Source organism: Passer montanus, unplaced genomic scaffold (genome assembly GCF_014805655.1).
Source record: "Passer montanus isolate IOZ18808 unplaced genomic scaffold, ASM1480565v1 scaffold97, whole genome shotgun sequence".
NCBI lineage: Eukaryota > Metazoa > Chordata > Aves > Passeriformes > Passeridae > Passer > Passer montanus.
This window is the reverse complement of record NW_024375145.1, coordinates 1991822-2011204: the sequence shown is the minus strand read 5'-3', so window position 1 is coordinate 2011204 and position 19383 is coordinate 1991822. Positions and strand designations below refer to the sequence as shown.

The following is a 19383-nucleotide window of genomic DNA, read 5'->3' as shown; positions in this document are numbered from 1 at the left end:
CACTAATTTTGTGCAGTGGTTTTGCTTTGTTAAATTGAGATTTCCTGGCTGATGTACTAAAGAGTGTGGTGGGTTCGGTGTTGGTTAATTATTAGTGTAGTTCACTAATAATGGTTTCCCACTTGAGAAGTACTTTTTATGCACAGCTACAGCAGCACCTGTGCCATCACCGAGGTACTGGACCTAAAGCAGCCTTTGTGGAAGCACCTTTTGTGCATTTTAATCTATTATTAACTAATAAATGACAAGCTCAGTCTTAGATGTGAATAAATCTGTAAAGTGAAGTCATTAAAGCTAGCAAGAAGTGTTCCAAAATGCATAGTTTTGGGAATGTTTTAGATACAGATGTCAGCTACTGCAGTAAATCAGCTGCAGTATAGAGCTGTGCATTTCTGTAGGTAGCACACTTCTGTGCTCCAGAAACAAATGTATTACTGCTGGAAGTCATTAATGTTTTCTGTCTGTTTTTTTCATAACCCTGATTATTTATGGAAAAACGGTGTTTGGCTGCAGGGTTTTTTTGGGACACAGCTTGTGAAAATACAACTACTTCTTGTAAAATGAAACTTTATTCTAAAATGTATCCAAAATTGCAAGACACAAGCACCATTAAACAGATAAATAGACATATATTTATATACAGAGAGCATCAAAACACAAAACAATTGTTAATATAATTCTTATACCATTTTAATGAGTATCCATCAATAAAACTTTACAATTTAAAGGAGACTTTTCAGTTGCAAAACAGTTGTAAAATCATATGTATAAATTATGTTTACTACAATTCCAATAACAGAGGCAAAGTAAAATACAAAAATAATAATCAATACTGCAAATTCAAATACAAACCCCAAAAGTAATGCTGCACAGGTACGTATGTACACTGGATGAATTCATGCAGCCAGGCAGTGCAACAAATTAACTGCTGAGTTTAACTTATCACAAAATGGAACCACCATGTTGAAAAACAGAAGAAAATATACTTTTGTAATAAATCATAGTGCATTTTGAAGTTAGACTTTATAAAATGATTGTTGAGTGATATACTTCTAATATTCCCCATGTGATCTGAGATCCCCCCAACTCCTTTTTTCACAAAATAAAATACAAATGACAAAAGCTAAAAACCCCACTGTAGAACAGAGTCTGATGTACTGGTACCATCTTGAAAGCATTTGTTTTAAATCTCGGTATCAGACTTGTTTGCAAGTGTCCATGTCCACAGGGACAGGAGTTTTTCCTTGCTACCAGAAGTAAATCTTTCACGCTCCAATGCTATCTCCACAAACTGCATCTCACACGATGCTTAGGCTGCACTGGCTTGAAGAGACACAGCTGAGCCTTGAAAAAAGAACCCTTAAATCCCTATGAAGCACAGAGAGAGTAAATGGAGGATAGAGAGACCTCATTATTCCTGAAGCTCCTATCCCTAATTGCTTTAATTACATAAACAGAGATTAACATAAGAGGCTTTTATGGCTTGGGTGAAATTTCTGCTAATTTGCTGGGCAAGTGCAAAGCCCCTGTCTCTCCACAGGGCTTTGCCTTTCACAGTGCAGAGGGCTACAGACTCTTTTGGTTGGTGAAAGGAAGCCTCAGGTAACTATATAGAAAAATACCTCTGCAGTGAAAATGTGGTAAAGAAGCAAAAATTCAAAACAGAACCTCTGGAAAACTGTGACTTCTTGTGTAACAAAAACATGGCTGTCACCTTTCAGGTCTGTGTTGGTTGGTATAGCATGAATATGTAGATAAAACTGGTTAAGTGTCGAAATTATATGAGATACAATTACACAGTCTGACACTTTTTTCCTTAAAATCTTAAGTGATAAGCACGCTCAGTGTTTTCTCTAGGAAATTACTGCTAAAATGCTACATTTCGTTGCTGAAAAGACATTTATAGCAGCCTGTAAACTACTGAGGAGTTGCTTCCTGCATCCTTTGTGCTTCCAAAACCCCCCTTTGAGCCATCACTAACTTCTGAGTTAATGGGGGTTTTGAGCAAAAAAGGGATGCGGAAGACCACCTGTATTGGGTAAATAATGTAGCAATTTATACAGCAGCTCTTCAGATCTTCCAACATGCAAGCACGTGTAGAGAGAAGCTAAGAGACAGCATGCACTGCAGTGTCATGTCATTGTGCTTATGTCTGCTGAGGGCACTATGGCATTTTCACTCAGAGAAACAGAAATGTTAGCCCCAGAAGACTAAAAGAGCCAATATTGATGAAGCCATCAGCTACTGCTGCAGTAAAGAACACCCCAAAAGAGGGAGGAAGTTTGTCTGCTCGTAGCGTTTACATACTGAAGCTGAAGAGAATTACAAAGGCACAATACAAGCCTATATTTCTGGTAAATTATATATATTCATAAATTTCTGCTCATACCACCTCAAGATAGTGAATGGTACAATAACAACTGAAGATACAAATGTTAATTTGAAGTGAAGCTCTACAAATAAAGGACTGTTGGAGAACATAGCTCATTGCTTGCTACATTTCTACTCTTTCCCAGGTGGTGAGCTCATCCACCTTTCCTCCACTGGCTGACAGCAACACGGTGACCCAGTGAGAAAACTGGAACACCCTCAGATGACAGACAGAATGGCTTTATGCATCTGAAAAGGTGTCAGTGAGTGCCACAACAATCTTTGCCACTGCTTTACCTTTGGCTCAGAATTCACAGAGAAACCAGGAACAGCAACTGGAATTTCATACCCATTTTCATGCAGAGCTGAGGCTGAGATAATCCATGAAAGTAGCATTTTGGTTACCTTCAGCACTCAAAAATATTGAACAGCAGAGCAGGAATTGTACCAGCTCATCTTAAGAAACAAATCTCAATTTCTCTACTCACAGCTACACAAGATCTGTATCATTTCCAACAGCAAATGACTCACAACTTAGGAAATAAAGAGAATGGATCAATACTGCTGCTGTTAAACTGAAAAAGTGACACCCACTTTTGTGTGATGAAATTACAGGGCAGCTGTGGAGGCGCCTGCTGTCCCAGCCCAGCTCTGAGAATGTGGAAGCTCGATGAAGGTGAAAGGTGCAGCTACAGCATTTGAGTTTGGACCTGGAGCTGTTCCTCAGCTCGCCACAACAACTAGCACGACTGCTGCCAGGATTTCGTACCGCAGGTAACGGGGAAGGTGTCCAGGGGAATGAGGAGGAACCTGCTGGAAGCAGGCTCTGCTAACCCACAGTAACGCTGCCTGCAGATCTGCTCTTTCTGACATGGGGTATTCCCTTATCTCCAAACCAAAACACCGAATCCCAACACGTTTTATCGCATGTTTCCCCAAAAAAACCTATCGTAAACTGCCATTACTACATGTGTTCTCACAATCCTCAACCATAACCTCCTAGATCTATTCCTTGAACCTGTCAGGAAAGGAATCTTTAGCCACAACTGGAAAGTATGAGCATTAATACCTTAGTTACAAGCTCATAGCTGAATTTAGTCCCTTATCTCCAAACCAAAACACCGAATCCCAACACGTTTTATCGCATGTTTCCCCAAAAAAACCTATCGTAAACTGCCATTACTACATGTGTTCTCACAATCCTCAACCATAACCTCCTAGATCTATTCCTTGAACCTGTCAGGAAAGGAATCTTTAGCCACAACTGGAAAGTATGAGCATTAATACCTTAGTTACAAGCTCATAAATTCATAGCTCATAGTTACAAGCTCATAAATTCATAGCTGAATTTAAAAGCTGCATATGCTATTGCTGGTGTTGATTGATCTATACAATGGTTTTTCCCTGTGTTGCTTCCAAAGAAGATCAGTGCAGGTAACAAGGAAGCCCACTCTAACAAGGAAGCCCACTCTAAGAAATGAAGGTGAGGTTTCCTAGGCAGGGATCATCACTCTAGAATTGTTCCAACAATTTGCAAGTTCAAGCTACAGCTGTTGATTACAATCAAAGTAAAAATACAGAAAACAGCACTACAGGGCAGAAATATCATGCTTGAGATTGAATTCAGAAAAGTCATCTGTAAGACACTTGGATTCAGGTTCAAAGGAGCTGCATTATTCTTGCCCATTCCAAGCTCAAACAAATACACGTTTGTGTAGAGGTGTGAGAAGCCAATTGTACACACTTGGATTCATCCCACCTAATTCCAGCTGTTCATCAGTGGTGAGGGCAAATGATGCCATAATGCAATCTCTCCACTCGTGTCCCTCCTCTGACTTACACACAAGACCCAGCAGGTAATTTTTAGCCAGCTGAAATTAGGGCAGGATGAATCAGGCCACAGCATGGAGCGGAAACAAGTCTGATGTGGTGGCACAGTATCACCATGACAATCCAGTCTGTCACAGCCCTGTCTGAGGCTCCCAGCCAGACACGCTCTGGGTCAGTGACCCACACCACCTGCGCCTTTGCAGCTCTGGCAAGGAGCTCATCACACGTCACACAGTGAGGCTTGAGTTCATGACAATCCCCCAGAGCAGCACCCGGAGCCGCCTGGGATGGGCCAGCCAGACAGCTTGGGTGCACGGGACTGCAGCCCTCCCAGACACCCCAGAGGCTGCCCTGGAGCTGCACACAGGGTCTGGAGGGGCTTGCAGCCGGAGTGGTTACTCATCCTAACACAACACGCACTCATGTCCACGTATCCGTGGTGCTGTGGGAGCTGTGCATCCCCACGCCTTGGCCACGGCATGGGCTGGCTCTTGGCAGGAGCTGTCGGAAATGAGGATGAAGCACACACTGAGGAGAAATACAGCGTTCTGAAACACACATTTGTGAGATCCCCAATAGTATCAATAGTAACGATTAAGGTCAGAGGCAGTATCAAGTTTTGCATGCACTTTCTACATTAGTATTTATATAGACAAGTTTCATTCTTGCTGGTTTGCAAAATTACTGAGGTTTCCTTTACTTCCAGAGACTGGAATATTGAACAATAGTTTCATTTATGATGTTGAAAGTCATTCTTTGTCTAAAATACACCTACAAATACTTGGGATTATGGGACAGGGATTGCCCTGTTGTTCTCTGTAAAGGGCTAAAGTAACTGTAGAAATATTTTTTGATCTTAGAAATACAGGGAATTTATCTACAAATCGGACTGTAAGCATGAGGAACACTTATTGCAAGTTCTCAAAGTCTTACATGAAAGGGTGAAGGTGCAAAGTCATTAAGACTGCCTTGATTCTAAAGATTAGCCTACTCATTTAATTGAACTATCAATAGAAACACAGAAGTTAAAGTAATCCAAGTAAGAATCCCCTTCAACTTTCCAAGCTTCTTCGCTTCTCCCATCATTGCCTTTCAGACTAGACAGGACTTGAAATTCTGATGTCAGAAACCAGCAAAGAACACACAGACATTTTCAGGTCTTTGTTGTATATCGTAAAATACTGTAAAAAAAGAATGCAGAGTCCCAGAATTCAGGTTATTTTCCTCTCTTGGTAACCAGACAGAGAGGTCAAATCTCCTTTAAACACCACCTCAGGTACAGCCTGCAGTGGGTGGGGATGAGGACACAAGGCAGGCAGTGCTGTGCCTCTCGAATGGCCCTAGAGATGGGCTTCTGTCTTGGCACTGCTGCAGCTTGTGGGGAATAAAAAACACATCTTTGTGAGGAGCAGCCTGCCCAGGTGCTGTGCCTGGGGCACCCCTCTGCAGGGGACACTGCACAGCTGTGACACCTCTCAGGTGTGCAGGCACAGGCACCTGGGACGCCACAAAACCTGCAGCTGCCTGCTGCAATCCAACCCCAAGCTCTCAGAGAAGGATATGAACTGGGTTGAATTCTTGTACATTACATTTAATAGTTCTGTAAATGGCTTATAGATCTGCTGTTTGAAATAAATTCTGAAACCACTAAGCGTGCTTAACAGAGCTTCAACTCGATGTGGACAGCGAGTTCAGAGGACAGAACAAGGACTGGTGCAGTATAATATATACATGGCTGTACAGTCAAATGCCACCTCCTGCTTCAAAACAAGAATTTACAGTAGAAAGCAGTGGTGGCAAGATTTCTTACACAGAACCTACAGGAATTTACAGGATATGCATGGATCACTGAGGTTATAACACCAGCAATAGACAACACAGAGTATCTTGTGCAATGTGAACAAAGTTGACAGTAGTTTACCAATGCTGTAAGTAATTCACATAAATATGCAACCCACGAGCTAACAAAACTTCCTCCTCTTTCCACCAGAACCAGATGCGTGTGCAGCAATCCATAAAAACAAAAGTGGTTTGTTTTTGTGGTTTTAGCCAAACATGCACAAAGTAGATGCACTCCAAGGGGATACTTGCAAAAAAAAACAAAACAAAAAAACCCTCAAAACTGGTGTCCAAGCACACACAGCAATTGGATTCACACTTCTCAAACAGCCATGACAGAGCCAAAGTTTATGGTGTGGATGCTTGTTGTCCTGGAAAAATAGTAATATAAAAATTCACTTGATTTATAACTGACAGAAAACTCCAGCTTTACTCACACCACTCTTCCATGTCTCTAATTCTAGCCCAAATTCATTCCAGCCCTACTTTGGGAACTTGTGTTCTCTTCTTTATCCATCAATGTAAATGCAAATCAAATCACAACTACAACATAACCAGAAAAAAACCAAACCATAAAAATGAATTTGAAAATAGCTTATACCTGCTTTTGGATGTTATGTTTATTGACAACAATTTAGTAACACCACTTTGCTTTCCCACTAAACCACTGGATGTGCTCTGTACCTCTGTTACAGAGAGCTTTAATAAATTTCTACCTCAATTAAATATATCCCGTATTTGGGATTTTATTTTCATCCAATCTGCAAGACAAAAACCAGCTTTTCTTTCAAGTTATTTTGTATCATTGTTAGGAACCATCTAATTTTGAGTTAGTGGCATGCTAGCTGTCCTGATCTTGAGCAGTGACAGCTCTCAGGATGCTGCACTGCCACTCCTTATCTGGAGTTACACTCAATTCCTCTCTATTAATGAAATAAACTCTTGACAGCAGGGCTCTAGTTGCAGTTATGAACACTTCCTGCATGCTTGTTGGGCAAAATGCTCTAATTTTTGTGCAAAGATCTGGCACAGTACATTTACTGGGGAAGCCCAAGTGAGAGGGGGTAAAACATGAAGATTAAAACAACAGAAGTGAAGCCTAAAATATCCAGTTCATCCAGTTGACAATGTGACTCCTCATGGATCAGAGCAGTTGTTCCACAACAATACTTCTTCCCATCAAAAGCAATTACTGAAGATTTCAGTATCTGTAATAGCCCAAACTCCTAGACTGTACAGTCTCACCCAGGCTATTGAGAACACATCACCTTTCAAAATCCCCATGTTTTGTGCTGTTTCCCTATGAAAACTGACGCTAAATTGCCAGAATTGTCTCTTAGCAAAATCCAGCCGCTTGTCAGCATTGCAAAATCTTGAAGGGATCCCCAGAAGCTAACGGCAAGAGAGTTGTGCAAGTTCTCAAGAGAACAGCGAGGTAGGAACGAACACCTTGTTTCTGGTGGATATTTGCCCACTCCGGAGCCACCTGACCCTGGGAACAAGCCTGCTCGACCACTTGGTCCCTGTTCTGAGACCACAGAACCCTGAATCCTCCACGAGACACACGGAAAGCACTGACCAGGCAAACTGAACCGCTGTTTGTGAATTAGGCTTGGTACAAGGTCACACAATTCACATGTCAAGCAGTACACTTTTGGGGACGGGGAAGGAGCTTTCAGCATGAAGTCCAGATTTATTATTTATAGCAACTAGGCAGCAAATCTCTTTTTTATCTGATCTCCCCAAAACCATGTCTTTCAGCAAATGTTTACAATGCTGAAGTAAAATAAAGGAAAAAAGGATGATTTCTTTTTTTTGTCTCTCCATTTCTTTTGCACACAAAACTGAAGTAGTGGCTAGAAAGTGACCACTTCAAATTATAACTGAAAACTGCATTTATTAAATTTGAAAACATGTACCCAAGAAAACCTTTATACATTTTTTATGGCAAGTTTTCCTATTACATGAGAGGCTTTCTTACACATTTTAAGCTTAAATGAAGAACAGCAACCAAACAGAAGTTTGGAGTAAAACTGCAAAGCTGTTGGCTGTGTTGAGGGAAACTATGGCTGCACAACTGAAAACAAGATGAAAGAACAAATTCACAGAAATAGTTCGTGTACTAGTGAACAAAGCTCTAATAAAGTAAGAAACAGAAGAAAGCCAAATCTGCTCTGCATGTCAGTATTATTGATACATAATCATGGATCTGCACTGGTAAAGTCTGTAAAATAATGTCTGCTTAGGAAATACTTAATTTGAGCTCTAGACTGTCCATGTTCAAGTATGGGTTTTAATTATTACAGTTCTACTTTTTTAATTTCCTGAAGGATACTATCTGTACTTAGATCTGCTTAAAATTAACTATGTGCAGGCTCAATTTGAAATCAAGGTGAAGCTGTTGGCAGAACAAGATTTTTCATGTGCTGAGTAAATGATCCTTTTTTTCTCTTTTCTAGATTTGGTACTGCAATTTGTTTCCAATACGTAGACACTATACATGAGTGCACTCAAAGCAGTATTTTAATCTCTCTCTTCTCATTTTTCAGGTTGAAACATCACTTTGGTAATTTCAACAGACCCTCTGTATTTTTCTCTATGTACTCAGTTTCCACATCTGCCAAATAATATTACACCACAGGTAAGTTATATTTTTGACCCAGACTAGGGTGAAATCCTATCATCCTACCCAAAAAATGACCTTATGTGAATGGTTTCATCAAAGTTTCAGCAGGACTGGCATAAGCAGCAGTTTACAGAACTGTGCCAATATCTGAACATTAGAGAGAGCTGCATACAACAAAATTTAAACCTAACTAATTTCTTTCTGAATTCCTAGAGTTGTTTTGAATCACTAAATCAGAATTGGATCCTCAATGTGAGATAAGAGTGCTGAGGGGGGGTTTATTTGAAAGATGTGATTTGTCAGGATTCCCATCCTTAAGGCCTGAGCAAACCCAAGTGTGTCTGTGACAGCACCCACAGTTATATCACCACTTCATGTGAAGTAAAGAAAAATAAATTTACCTGTACTTTATGTCATTAAGGTATATTTTACATTCTTGAAATGCCAATGAGTAGAGTCAAATAGTGAAGAATCCAGTCCATACTTAGCCATGACAACAGCAATGGATCAGAGCTGACCATGAACAGGGGAAAACTCTTAATAATTAACTGATACAGAAATAGGATCCTGTGTAACGTGTATCAGCTGAAAAATCATTTTGAATAAAGTGATCAGCACTAAATATTGTAATAGCTGATCCTTCATTAAATCTAATTCCAAATCATTGGCACATGAAGTATTGCCACAGAACACAGGAAAATTCAATTGGTTTTCGGCAGTTCAAGAACCTGTCCTTTGATGCATCCTTAAAGAAGCAAGCTTCTATTCACTTCTTTCCAAGTGGAATTATTTAAAATAAATGATTAGCCTACATATTTGTCTTTGGGTATTCCTGTTGGAAGGGAAAGGAACAGCTGGATGTCTGGGACATGGAACATGTAATCCTACACTATGGGGAACAGGCTGGAAGCCTGAAAGTCATTATTGTTTCTGAGTATGTGACATGTTGGGTGGGCAGGGCTCAGCAACCACAGGGCTTCCAAATAAAAAAATGGAATTTCTGGAGGTTGGAAGTGCAAATTCCAAACTGCAGGTTTTCTTCATTCCCAGATAGTTAAGAAAGTAATGTAATCCCTACATACAACTATCCAGGTAATTTGTTAATGCACGCCAGGCACATGCTTTACCTGTGATTCAGACAGCTTCTTCCTTGCCTCAAACTACTCCACTCTTAGACATGGCAATAAAATCTGGATGACATGGAGATACATCTGGATCTGAGCACTCCTTTCCATAGGGTTCAGCAGCAGGTAAGACCCTGGTTTCACTGTGAAGGTCACAAGTGAATCCAGTTTCAGCTGATTTTCTACAAAGCTGAAATATTAGCAAGAGTTCTCACAGCATAACAGAATCCCTTACTCTCCATTTCTGCTACTCTAAGATGTAATCAGTTCTGCTTTTAGAAAGCCTTACTTCAACTTTGCCTGAAATACCCATTTACAGAATCACCTTCTATTTACTTCTATACTAAAGAGCAAGATCTATCTAAAAACCCAGTGTGAGAAGATCTACCCTGCACCACTTAAAATAGAAATCCTACCAGAGCTGGACAAGTTCTGACATTATCATCAGTGCTGTTGCATAAGGACAGAACCAAACAGCAGTTACATTGCTCCTGGTATCTGGAGCATAAAAAATGTAACTGGGAGCAGAAACTGAGTGCTTGGGAATAGTCTTCCCACATTGATACTCCAGATACCATGAAAATCCTACAAGGATTTGTGAGCAAAGGAAAGAGAAATGAACAAGCAAAAAGCACTGTGCATATTAAGAAAAAGACAATCCAAAGGTGTATTTTAGAATTTGAGTAATTAGTACAACAGATTGTTTTCTAATGGTTCAGCTGCAGCACCAGGGCTCTCCAGAAGCCTGGGTAAAGCCTCAGACAAAGCACCAGTGACAGCAGCTGCAGCCTGTGGGGCTGCGTGGGTGTCAGAAATGCAGGACACAGTCAATCAATTATGTGCTGAAAGGACATTTTGCTCCTGTATAAAAGTGAGGATAACCTGCTTTAATATTGATATCCAATCTGTGTCAGCAGTCCCATGCACAGGTTTAAAGGTCAGACTTCCATCCTTCCAAGGTGCCCAACAGCTCACTGACCTGGGAATGGGCTTTGGCACTTGAAGCACTGCTCCCATCTACCTCAGTCCACCAGCAGTGGCACCATCTGACTGGAACTGGGGCAGAAAGAGCCCTAGGGTCCCTGGAAGGTCCCACAGGTAATGCCAGGACACCTGGACTCTGGGTGTAATGGGGACACACCAGTGGTGTTAGTGACAACAGCAAAGGGTCTGAAGAAATTACACCTGATTTTGTGTTTGTGACTCAGCCAATAGCAGGGTATTCCAGAATCTTTGGAGACAGCAACACAGTGTTTTCCAAAGAGAAGCAAATTAATGTGACCTTCATAATCAATAGGAATACAGTCTACAAAACCATAGAATGACTATCTAGGCCATGTTTACATCTAATCAAGTGGTTCTTACTAAAAAGTAAAGCTACCAAAATCTTTGATACTTCAACATAATTTCAATCCTCTGAGACTTTAATCTTTGAATAGCCCTAACAGGAGAGTAACATGTTAAATCTTTTTATTTCCATACATCATACATGCATAATCTATGGAAATAAAAAGTAGTTTGGAGATTGTAGTATTCCTTACACATCCAGCTACCATCACAAGCCCATCACATATGGGTGATATTCCTTTACCACAAGCTCATGAAAGAGAATCCCCTTGCACATGGATATACCACATCCCAGAGCTGCTCCTCCTCGGAAAGGCTTTTCTGGATTAAAGTCCAAGGAGAGGAATTTGCTGTTTGTGTGTGGCACCAATTTCTGCTGAGCCACTTTGTGCCTGCACTGCTGATCATCAGCCTTTGTATCACAGCACACTGAAAACCTTTGTTTTCCTGGGGCAGCTGAAAATCACCAGGAGCTAAGGAAATGTACCATAATCTTGGTTTCAGAGCTCTGCCTGAAGAGAAATGGGAATGCTTCCAGAAGTGTTTCCTTTAGGCCTTTTTCTGCACTCTGGCCCCAGCTTTTATACCTAACTCTATGTCCTCCTCATAAAAGGGCCCAGACCTTTGTTCCTCTTTTGGTCATGGCAAAAGGTAACACCCTCACAACAAGGCTAGTAGTCATAAAAAGTTCACTATGGCATTTTGGCTCAAAAATGAAAAACAAGGCTACTGACTGGAAAGTTTTGTGGGAATTAATTCTGGCAGATATGGCAGAAAACACACACCCAAACAGCAGGGTGACCTGATTTTCTAAATGGGCTTGGGAAATACTGTTTATAATTAGGAGCACAGATTGCCCATATATGTTTGAGAATCACTGAAAATGGGAAACATAATTTTCAGTTGTTGGAAAATGTTTTGGTGATAAGGACTCTACTGTATTTCCACTAACTACTACCCCTACAGAAGACCATGCTAAATAGAAAACTCAATTCCAAGGGCGGGAGAAGCCCTGACACTTTATTGCTAGATTCTATAGCAATTGGAGCTCACTTACAGTAACCTTATAGTACTCTATATAAACTGAGAAGCTTGTATCAAATTCAGGCTTCCATTTAAAATAGATATTGCAGATATTAGGCTTCAATTAAAGAAGAAAAATAACCTTCAGTGCTTTTTTTTTCCTCTTAAAGGCAAAGTATCAAAAAAAATCCCCAAACTAGGTGGAAGTTATTAAATTTCTCCAAAAAATTAAGATGAGCTTTCTTCTATTTCTTGACACAGTACAATTTGTGATTCACAGGGTAGCTGGTATCAAACACAAGGTAATGAAAGCTCGTATAAGCAATTTTATTCCTATCCATAATGGCAGACACTAACAAAATCAAAAGATTTATCCTTTGAGTTCAACTTAAAAAATAACTTATAAAGCAGTGATATATGCAACATAAAACATTTCAGGATGGGAGAGGGAAAGCAAATTTTAATAATTAAAATGTAAACGTGAAAAAAAAAAAAGAAATGGAATAAAAGTCCCTACTTCTGATTTCTACGTAAGATGTCACATGATCCTATGTTACAGTGTCCTGGGGTCTGAGTGTGTGTGTGTGCTTGCGTGTCACACACACACACCCCACGCTGACCCACACATGTACACACACAGACAGGCTGGCAGCTCCACCTCGGGCACTTCCCTCATGCCACTCCTTGCGGTTGTCTCAAGCATGTTTGGGACCCACTGTCTTGACAAAACGGGGGAGATGGTAGGAGAAAAACAAAAAAAAATCAGGTGGGTCTGATTGTGTCTGAGATCCTTTAGTTAAACTGTACACTGGGACGAATAATTTTCTTCTGCAGTAGCTCTCTGGAGAGGGCCAACTCACTGTGGTCTTCACGGCGACACTTGAGAACGGGTCACACACTCATTGTCATGCTAGGGGAGTACTGCAAAAGAGGAATCCACATTTTAACAAACACTCATTCCCCCCACCCACGGGCAGCCACATCCACACCTGGGCTGCGGCAACGGCTCCAGAGCTCCTTCAGCTCCCTCCTGAATTTGTGCTGCAGCTCAGTTTGTGTCCCCAGCATTTCTGCTGTGCTTCTCTCATGCCACAGTACAGCCTCTGCTGACAAAGGCAATGATGAACCAATATCTCACTGCTGGCTACTGGGGAATTTACCTGGGCAGGCCCCTAGTCTGAAGAGGACTGGCTGCATTCATGGCTAGCTGAACCACACAAGATTGTGGGGAGGTTTTGATTACTTCAGGGGAAAAAAGGAACAAAGATATGTATGACTGTGATTCAGTTAGGCTTTTGGTCTGAATTGCTTTTTGTTAGCAATTTTAGGGGGCAAGCTGAATCAGGGACCAGTGGTCATTCTCCTTTATGTGACCCAAAAATGGAATCATCACATCACACGATTGTAGTGACACAAACTGAACTGCAGCCTTTACCCAAGCTACAGCTACCCTCAGGTTAGCAGTGCTCCATTACAATAATCAATGGGACACCACAGGACCTAGAAGAAATGCACAACTATACACCTAATTTGCTTTTAAATTGAAAACTGTGGACTGAAAAAACACTTAATTTGGTCTAACATCCTCTAAGTAGAGGAAAATGTTAAAATGCAAGAGGATCAGCATTTTGAATAATGACAGAAGAGAAAGAAAATATAGATTTGCATGTGCAAAACCACATGTGCTCCACATATCCTGCCAAGTCTTGAGTTCCAAGCTGGCCATTTCCAAGTGTCCAAGCATATAGAAAGAGTATTTCAGATGGGTCTTCCCTGTCATGTAAATTACACAGGTCTGACTACCAGCTCTGAGGCTTAAAGCAAAGCACCTGCTCACGTAAATTCCTGCATCTGAGCCAAGGTATCTGGGGAATCATTTGGGGAGAGGAATGGTCTCAAGTTGTTTAGGATTCTCAACTTGTTTTTAAGCCCTGGATTCTTACTCACCCCTAACCAAAACTCCTGGTGAACTGGACAACAAATCTCCCTGAGAAAGGACTCCATGATAACACCTATTCTGAGCAGCCAGGTGGCAAAACATGGATCAGAAAGCAGAGCAGGATGAGAGAGCAGCCCCTGTTACAGAGGCTGCATCCCTGGGAGCAGACAGGGACAGCCCTGGCATGTGCCACTCCTGCCTTGCAGGCGCACATCTCAACAAGCCTTGAGAAATCCGAGTCCCTGGCTCTTCCAGGCAGCACAGAAACACCCAGAACCCAGGGAGTGTCTGAGAACACTGATTTTCTGCAGAGCACCACTGATGCCCTCTTGTTCCCACGGCCCTGTTGCAGTGACCCTGGCTGCCCTCAGCACAGCAGAGCGTGCCAGACTGGGAGCCAAGGGCTGCCAGGAACAGGGACCACGTTTCATGGAGCCTCTGTGCTCACTGCCATGTTGGCAGATATTAAACATTGCTCTTTTTAGGTTGTGTATGACAGTTTTCTTCAACACTCCGCACAACCTGAATGTGTGCCCACCAACAGCTAACTGGCAGAAATTCTTCCTTTTCACTAGCTGGAAAAGAAAACCTCCCAAAACCCCTCAAAATCAGATTCCCAGGGAATTTTCCCTGGAACTCAACTATGCTGAGATGTAACAGAAGCTGTTTACTGAGCAGCAGGTCACAGTGGCACAGGTAATGAGGTTACACTCCTATTTAGGGACCCAGATGTGGATTTAGAAACCCAGCCTCAGGCATGTGAGTATGACAATACCACAGTCTTGCTCTGTAAAATGTTTACACCACATTTTGCTGCTTTGAGCATTCCATATTTAAACAAAAAATACCCACAGTTTTCCCCAGCATGATCACCAGTGGAACCTCTGCCTTTTATGGGTGCAACAGCACACTGCAACATCTGGAATCCACTGGTGCTCTCATCACATACTTCAGTGTAAATCCTGTTTTTTCATTGACCTTGTGGGCCAGAGAGTTTCTGCAGTAAATCCATGCCTCCCACCTATTCCAGTTTCAGCTCTCTTTTGCACAGCATTTTTTATTGAAATCAATACTGTACTTTCAGAAACTATTAAAAACCATGCAAGGCACAGTGCTGCACTACAAGCACACTACAAAACTTGTAAAGTTTCTTTTTCTAAACAAAAGGCCACAGATGTAGGTTCACCTTTGCAATCCAACAGCCCAGGTAATGAAATACTTACACTCTCACTCTGAAAAGGGTTTAGGAAGTTTCCACCCATCTCACTGTCATCCCTGGGAGTGCCAGGCTGGTTGCTCATGCTCATATTACTGGGAGAGTTCTGTTAAAAAATAATGCAAAATACAGATTCAGTGCTGCAGGTTTCAGTTAATTTCCAGGTGAGCCCAGGGCATGCTCCACACAGAACTTGGTGCACTCAGGTGCACTGGGCCTCTCAAGGATGAGAAATCAGCCCCAGCAGGGGTTTTCATGATTCAGTCACTAATTTTAGTCTGTTAAGTAATGTTCTCTTCCCTGAAGCAAGGACTGTTTACCTGCGCCTCATTTTCAGGCTATAGCCAGCACCTGGTTCTGCTGAAGTCAAGAAAAGCTATAAAAGGCTGCAGCAGGGATGTGAGGAAATTCTGTCGCCACATTAAATCATGTGGGGGAATGCAGCCACGTCTGTGAGCCCTGACATACGTGAGTTATGGGTATGAACTTAAAGACAGACAAAAGATGTGCTTAAAGGCAGGATGGATCAGCTCTGCACAGGCCTGTGCCTGAGGGCTGCTCATCACGGCCACAATTCACTGAAATAGTAACAATCTAAAGCCTTCCACAAATTAATCGTTACTCTTTTCCGTACAGAGGTGCACAGTGACCTCTGCAACTTCAGAGGCAGAATGGGTGAAACAAGGCAATTGCTACAGAAATTATTGTGCACCAACGGCTCACACATGGTATTGCACACACTGCCATCAGTCAGGTGCTCTTACAAAGCTGCTTTGCAGCACCCTGCCATGCCTGGACCATGGGCAATCCCCTTCCCATCACTGCTACAACTCCCACTCAGAAGAGTCACCATGGAAAAAGAGTATTGAGGGAAAGGGAGAGTGAAACCATGGACCTCATAATGAAATCATTCATCCAACAGTTCTTTCCTTGGCTTTTTTGGTTTGAATTCAGAAAAATGTATTGCAATTTGAATATAAATACCAAACTAATTACATACATGACCTGCAAGCAGAAATTCTTCACCAGCACCTGAAATGCAGCTCAGAGTGTTGGGTCAAAATCCCTGCTTTAGCCCTTTTGCTTTCCTCAGACTAATTCACTACTTCCACAACTGTGATCCTGAGGCACTGGACAGCAACTGAAGCCTAACGAGGTTACTGACACCAGCTAATTAAGTCTGCTCTCCAGTGAACCAGCACACAGACATCCAGGGAGCCCAGAGCCTGTGTGACACAGGAGTCAGGCTACACAACCCCAGCACTCCCACTGCCCTCAGCTTCCAGCAATATACAGACCTTGCCACACGTACTTTATATGACGCTCCTGCACTTTTGCTTGTTTCTGGGGGATTTACCCCTATTTTGTGTTGCTCTGTGTAGAACTAAGCTTTGGCATTCTGCCATTGCTGCAGCACGCCAGCTTCAAAGGGCCAAATTCCTGGAAAAATCCCATTTCAGTGACTCCCCCAGGCTGCTTCTGTGGCTGCTTGTAGCAGCACTATAGCACCAACTGGGATTTTCAAAACCAAGGGTGCCCCTGGTGTCTGCACAGATTCCATGGGCATTGCAATAAATGCAGGTTGGTAATGTTTATTTAACATGCATAATTTCAGTTCATTTACTGCCCTCGTCTGAACTTACTTCATAAAATACTTCATGTGCTGCCATTCAGTCAATTTAGCCAAAATCTTCTCTAGAAAGCTATGAATTCTGTGAGCTGTACTAATTCTGCCAGGACTGGATCCATTTTCTTTGGACAACTGTTTTACAGGCAAAATTAACAGCATTTTTCTTTTCAGTATTTCAAAATCACATAGATCAAGCATTACTTCCATGAATTGTTCATGCAGGTCAACATATTATGAGATTTTCAGGTAAATTGTTTAGGACCCAAGTGTTCAGAGCTGCTGATACCTGTACCAGCACATACTGGCCAGCTACAAGTGGAATACTGGCTTTAAAAACAGAAATGTTGTGATTTTTTCCCTTTAAAAATGCTGCAGTTTTCAGTAAGACAGTGAAGAAAAAATATAGACTTTGATTAAAAATATGCTGTATGCTGGTCATCTCACAGGAGGGTTTTATTGAATCCCTCCCTGCACAGCTGAGGCAATGTGGTCTTCCCCTTCCATCACTTTACGTCATGCAGAGTCTGGAAATGTTATAACATTTAGGAACACATTTATGCCCCTTTACCACATCAGCTCATTAATTCCTAAGTTAATGGTGACCACATCCACAGCAGGTTTATTTTTACAGAAGTGACACATTCAAGTATTGTTTTTGTAGATGCAAAATCCCTGCAGATTACACTCACATCCTTTTCCAGTATGTTGTGGTATCAAAACAGTGCTTCTTCTGAAATGACTTCTTGATCTAGTTTTTTGGAAATTTATCCTGAGCATTAAGATATTAACATTACCTTAGAGAGGTGACAAACCCAATCCTGCAACACCCTAAGAAATTCTCCCAAATTTACATTTGACTAGGATTGATTATTAGAACTGGTTTAATTTATTTGAAGAGCACCAAAGATTACAACATGATCAATCAGATTGTGAACTGGAGCTAATTATATATAATATAGGTGCATAGCAAAAAGATTCATAACAGACAAAAAGGAATTGAGTTTAGAGTGAAACACTCTAAAAATTCCAGATCCGTGATTAGATACTCACTTTGGAAATACTGTCCATGTCTCCTGAGCCTGAAATTGAAATACACAAATGCTCAGTTAATTTTGAGCTGAAGCTAATCCAATACTTTTTTTTTTTTCATAGAAAATACATAGTACAAAAATCATCATTTTAAAAAATAACCAACTTAATAAAAGTTTACAGTTGGTATGGAATAATCCACTCAATCAGTCTGAGGCTTCATCAACTGCTATTGCACTACATGTACTGAGTGTCTCTTAGAAGAAAACAGATGATCCTGATGAACAGAGTAATGGAAAGCAAATAAAATTAAATATATTGAGTGCAAGACCACTGAAAACTGAGGGGTTTTTTCACACACTGTAGCTCTCACCTCAGGTAAAGCAGAGAATAAGGGAAATGCAATTTTAGGATGGATGAATGAAGAAAAGGTTTCTTAGCAGCCAAAGACATTTTCAGGAAAGACAAAATCTGGGAGAGTACTGAGTATAAAAGTAGAAGAGATCACAGCAAAACCATCTGAAATGGAGCTGTGGGAGAAGACTGAAACAGCTCCTTCATACAGCCAGGCAAACTAGGCCTGAGAAGAAATATAATTTCTCTCTCCAAAAATGTCAGGTACATAGATGTTATCAGGAGTTATTTTGTCACGGCCCAAAAGGATAAACTATGGGTACATGTAGAATCCTCCCACAACTTTCAATTTAATTTTTCATTTTAGCATAGGAGAAAAAATTCTCAGCCTGTGGAAAGTGATAGAGAAAGGTGTGGCTGCCTCTCACACAGATTTCATTGACTTGAATGCAATGTGCATCATTAGTAGTTAAACCATTTTAGGATTGTAATAGGTAAAGAAAGGCTGCTAAAGTAAGCTATAAAGTAAGCTAACATTTGAGGGACATGTTTACGAAAGAAAAAAGTATTTCTCTTTAGGAGAGAGAGGCCTATGCTGAATTGTTATTGCTCACAACAAAGCTCAATGAGCTTCTATGATTTTTTTTGCATTGCCACAGCCTCTTCAAATCATTCCCTTCATCTCACTGATGTATACAGACCTTTCTCCACACATTTTCACAAACTGTGCTGTTACCTAATGATCCGTTCATGTGGTGTGAGTCCATTCCACCCAGCCCGCTCATGGGCCCGTCTGAGCCCGGCCCCAGTGGGAACTGCAAAAGGAGCAGGCATCAAAAACTGCACAGCTATTTACCACACAACCTAGCAAACAGAAAGTATTCCTCAGGAGAAGGGGGGAAACAGCAAGGACAAATCCTCAGCTCTGAATGAGAAGAGACTCTCAAGTCCCACTCAGACCTCTAAGAGAAGGTGTCTCATGAGGACTGAAACCCAGCATTTTTTGGGGTCAATTTAATGGTTTTTGGAGACTGTCACCTCTGCAGGCTGGAATCC

General features: G+C 41.4%; 1 protein-coding gene across 4 annotated transcripts in view; it reads right to left on the bottom strand.

Moving 5' to 3' along the window:
* Positions 1 to 553: 553 nt before the first annotated feature.
* SSBP2 (single stranded DNA binding protein 2) overlaps positions 554 to 19383 on the bottom strand; it is a 135532-nt gene continuing 116702 nt past the window's right edge. For 3 of the 4 annotated variants that reach the window (XM_039696310.1, XM_039696311.1, XM_039696312.1), the window contains 4 exons: positions 19064 to 19142; positions 17995 to 18023; positions 15322 to 15420; positions 7911 to 13080 (listed from right to left, as the gene is read on the bottom strand). In XM_039696310.1, the coding sequence (XP_039552244.1) occupies positions 13051 to 13080; positions 15322 to 15420; positions 17995 to 18023; positions 19064 to 19142 (237 nt within the window). In that variant the 3' untranslated portion in view covers positions 7911 to 13050. Of the gene's footprint in view, positions 3440 to 3657; positions 13081 to 15321; positions 15421 to 17994; positions 18024 to 19063; positions 19143 to 19383 lie in introns of those variants that run through there. The other variant, XR_005626231.1, reaches the window with a different exon arrangement.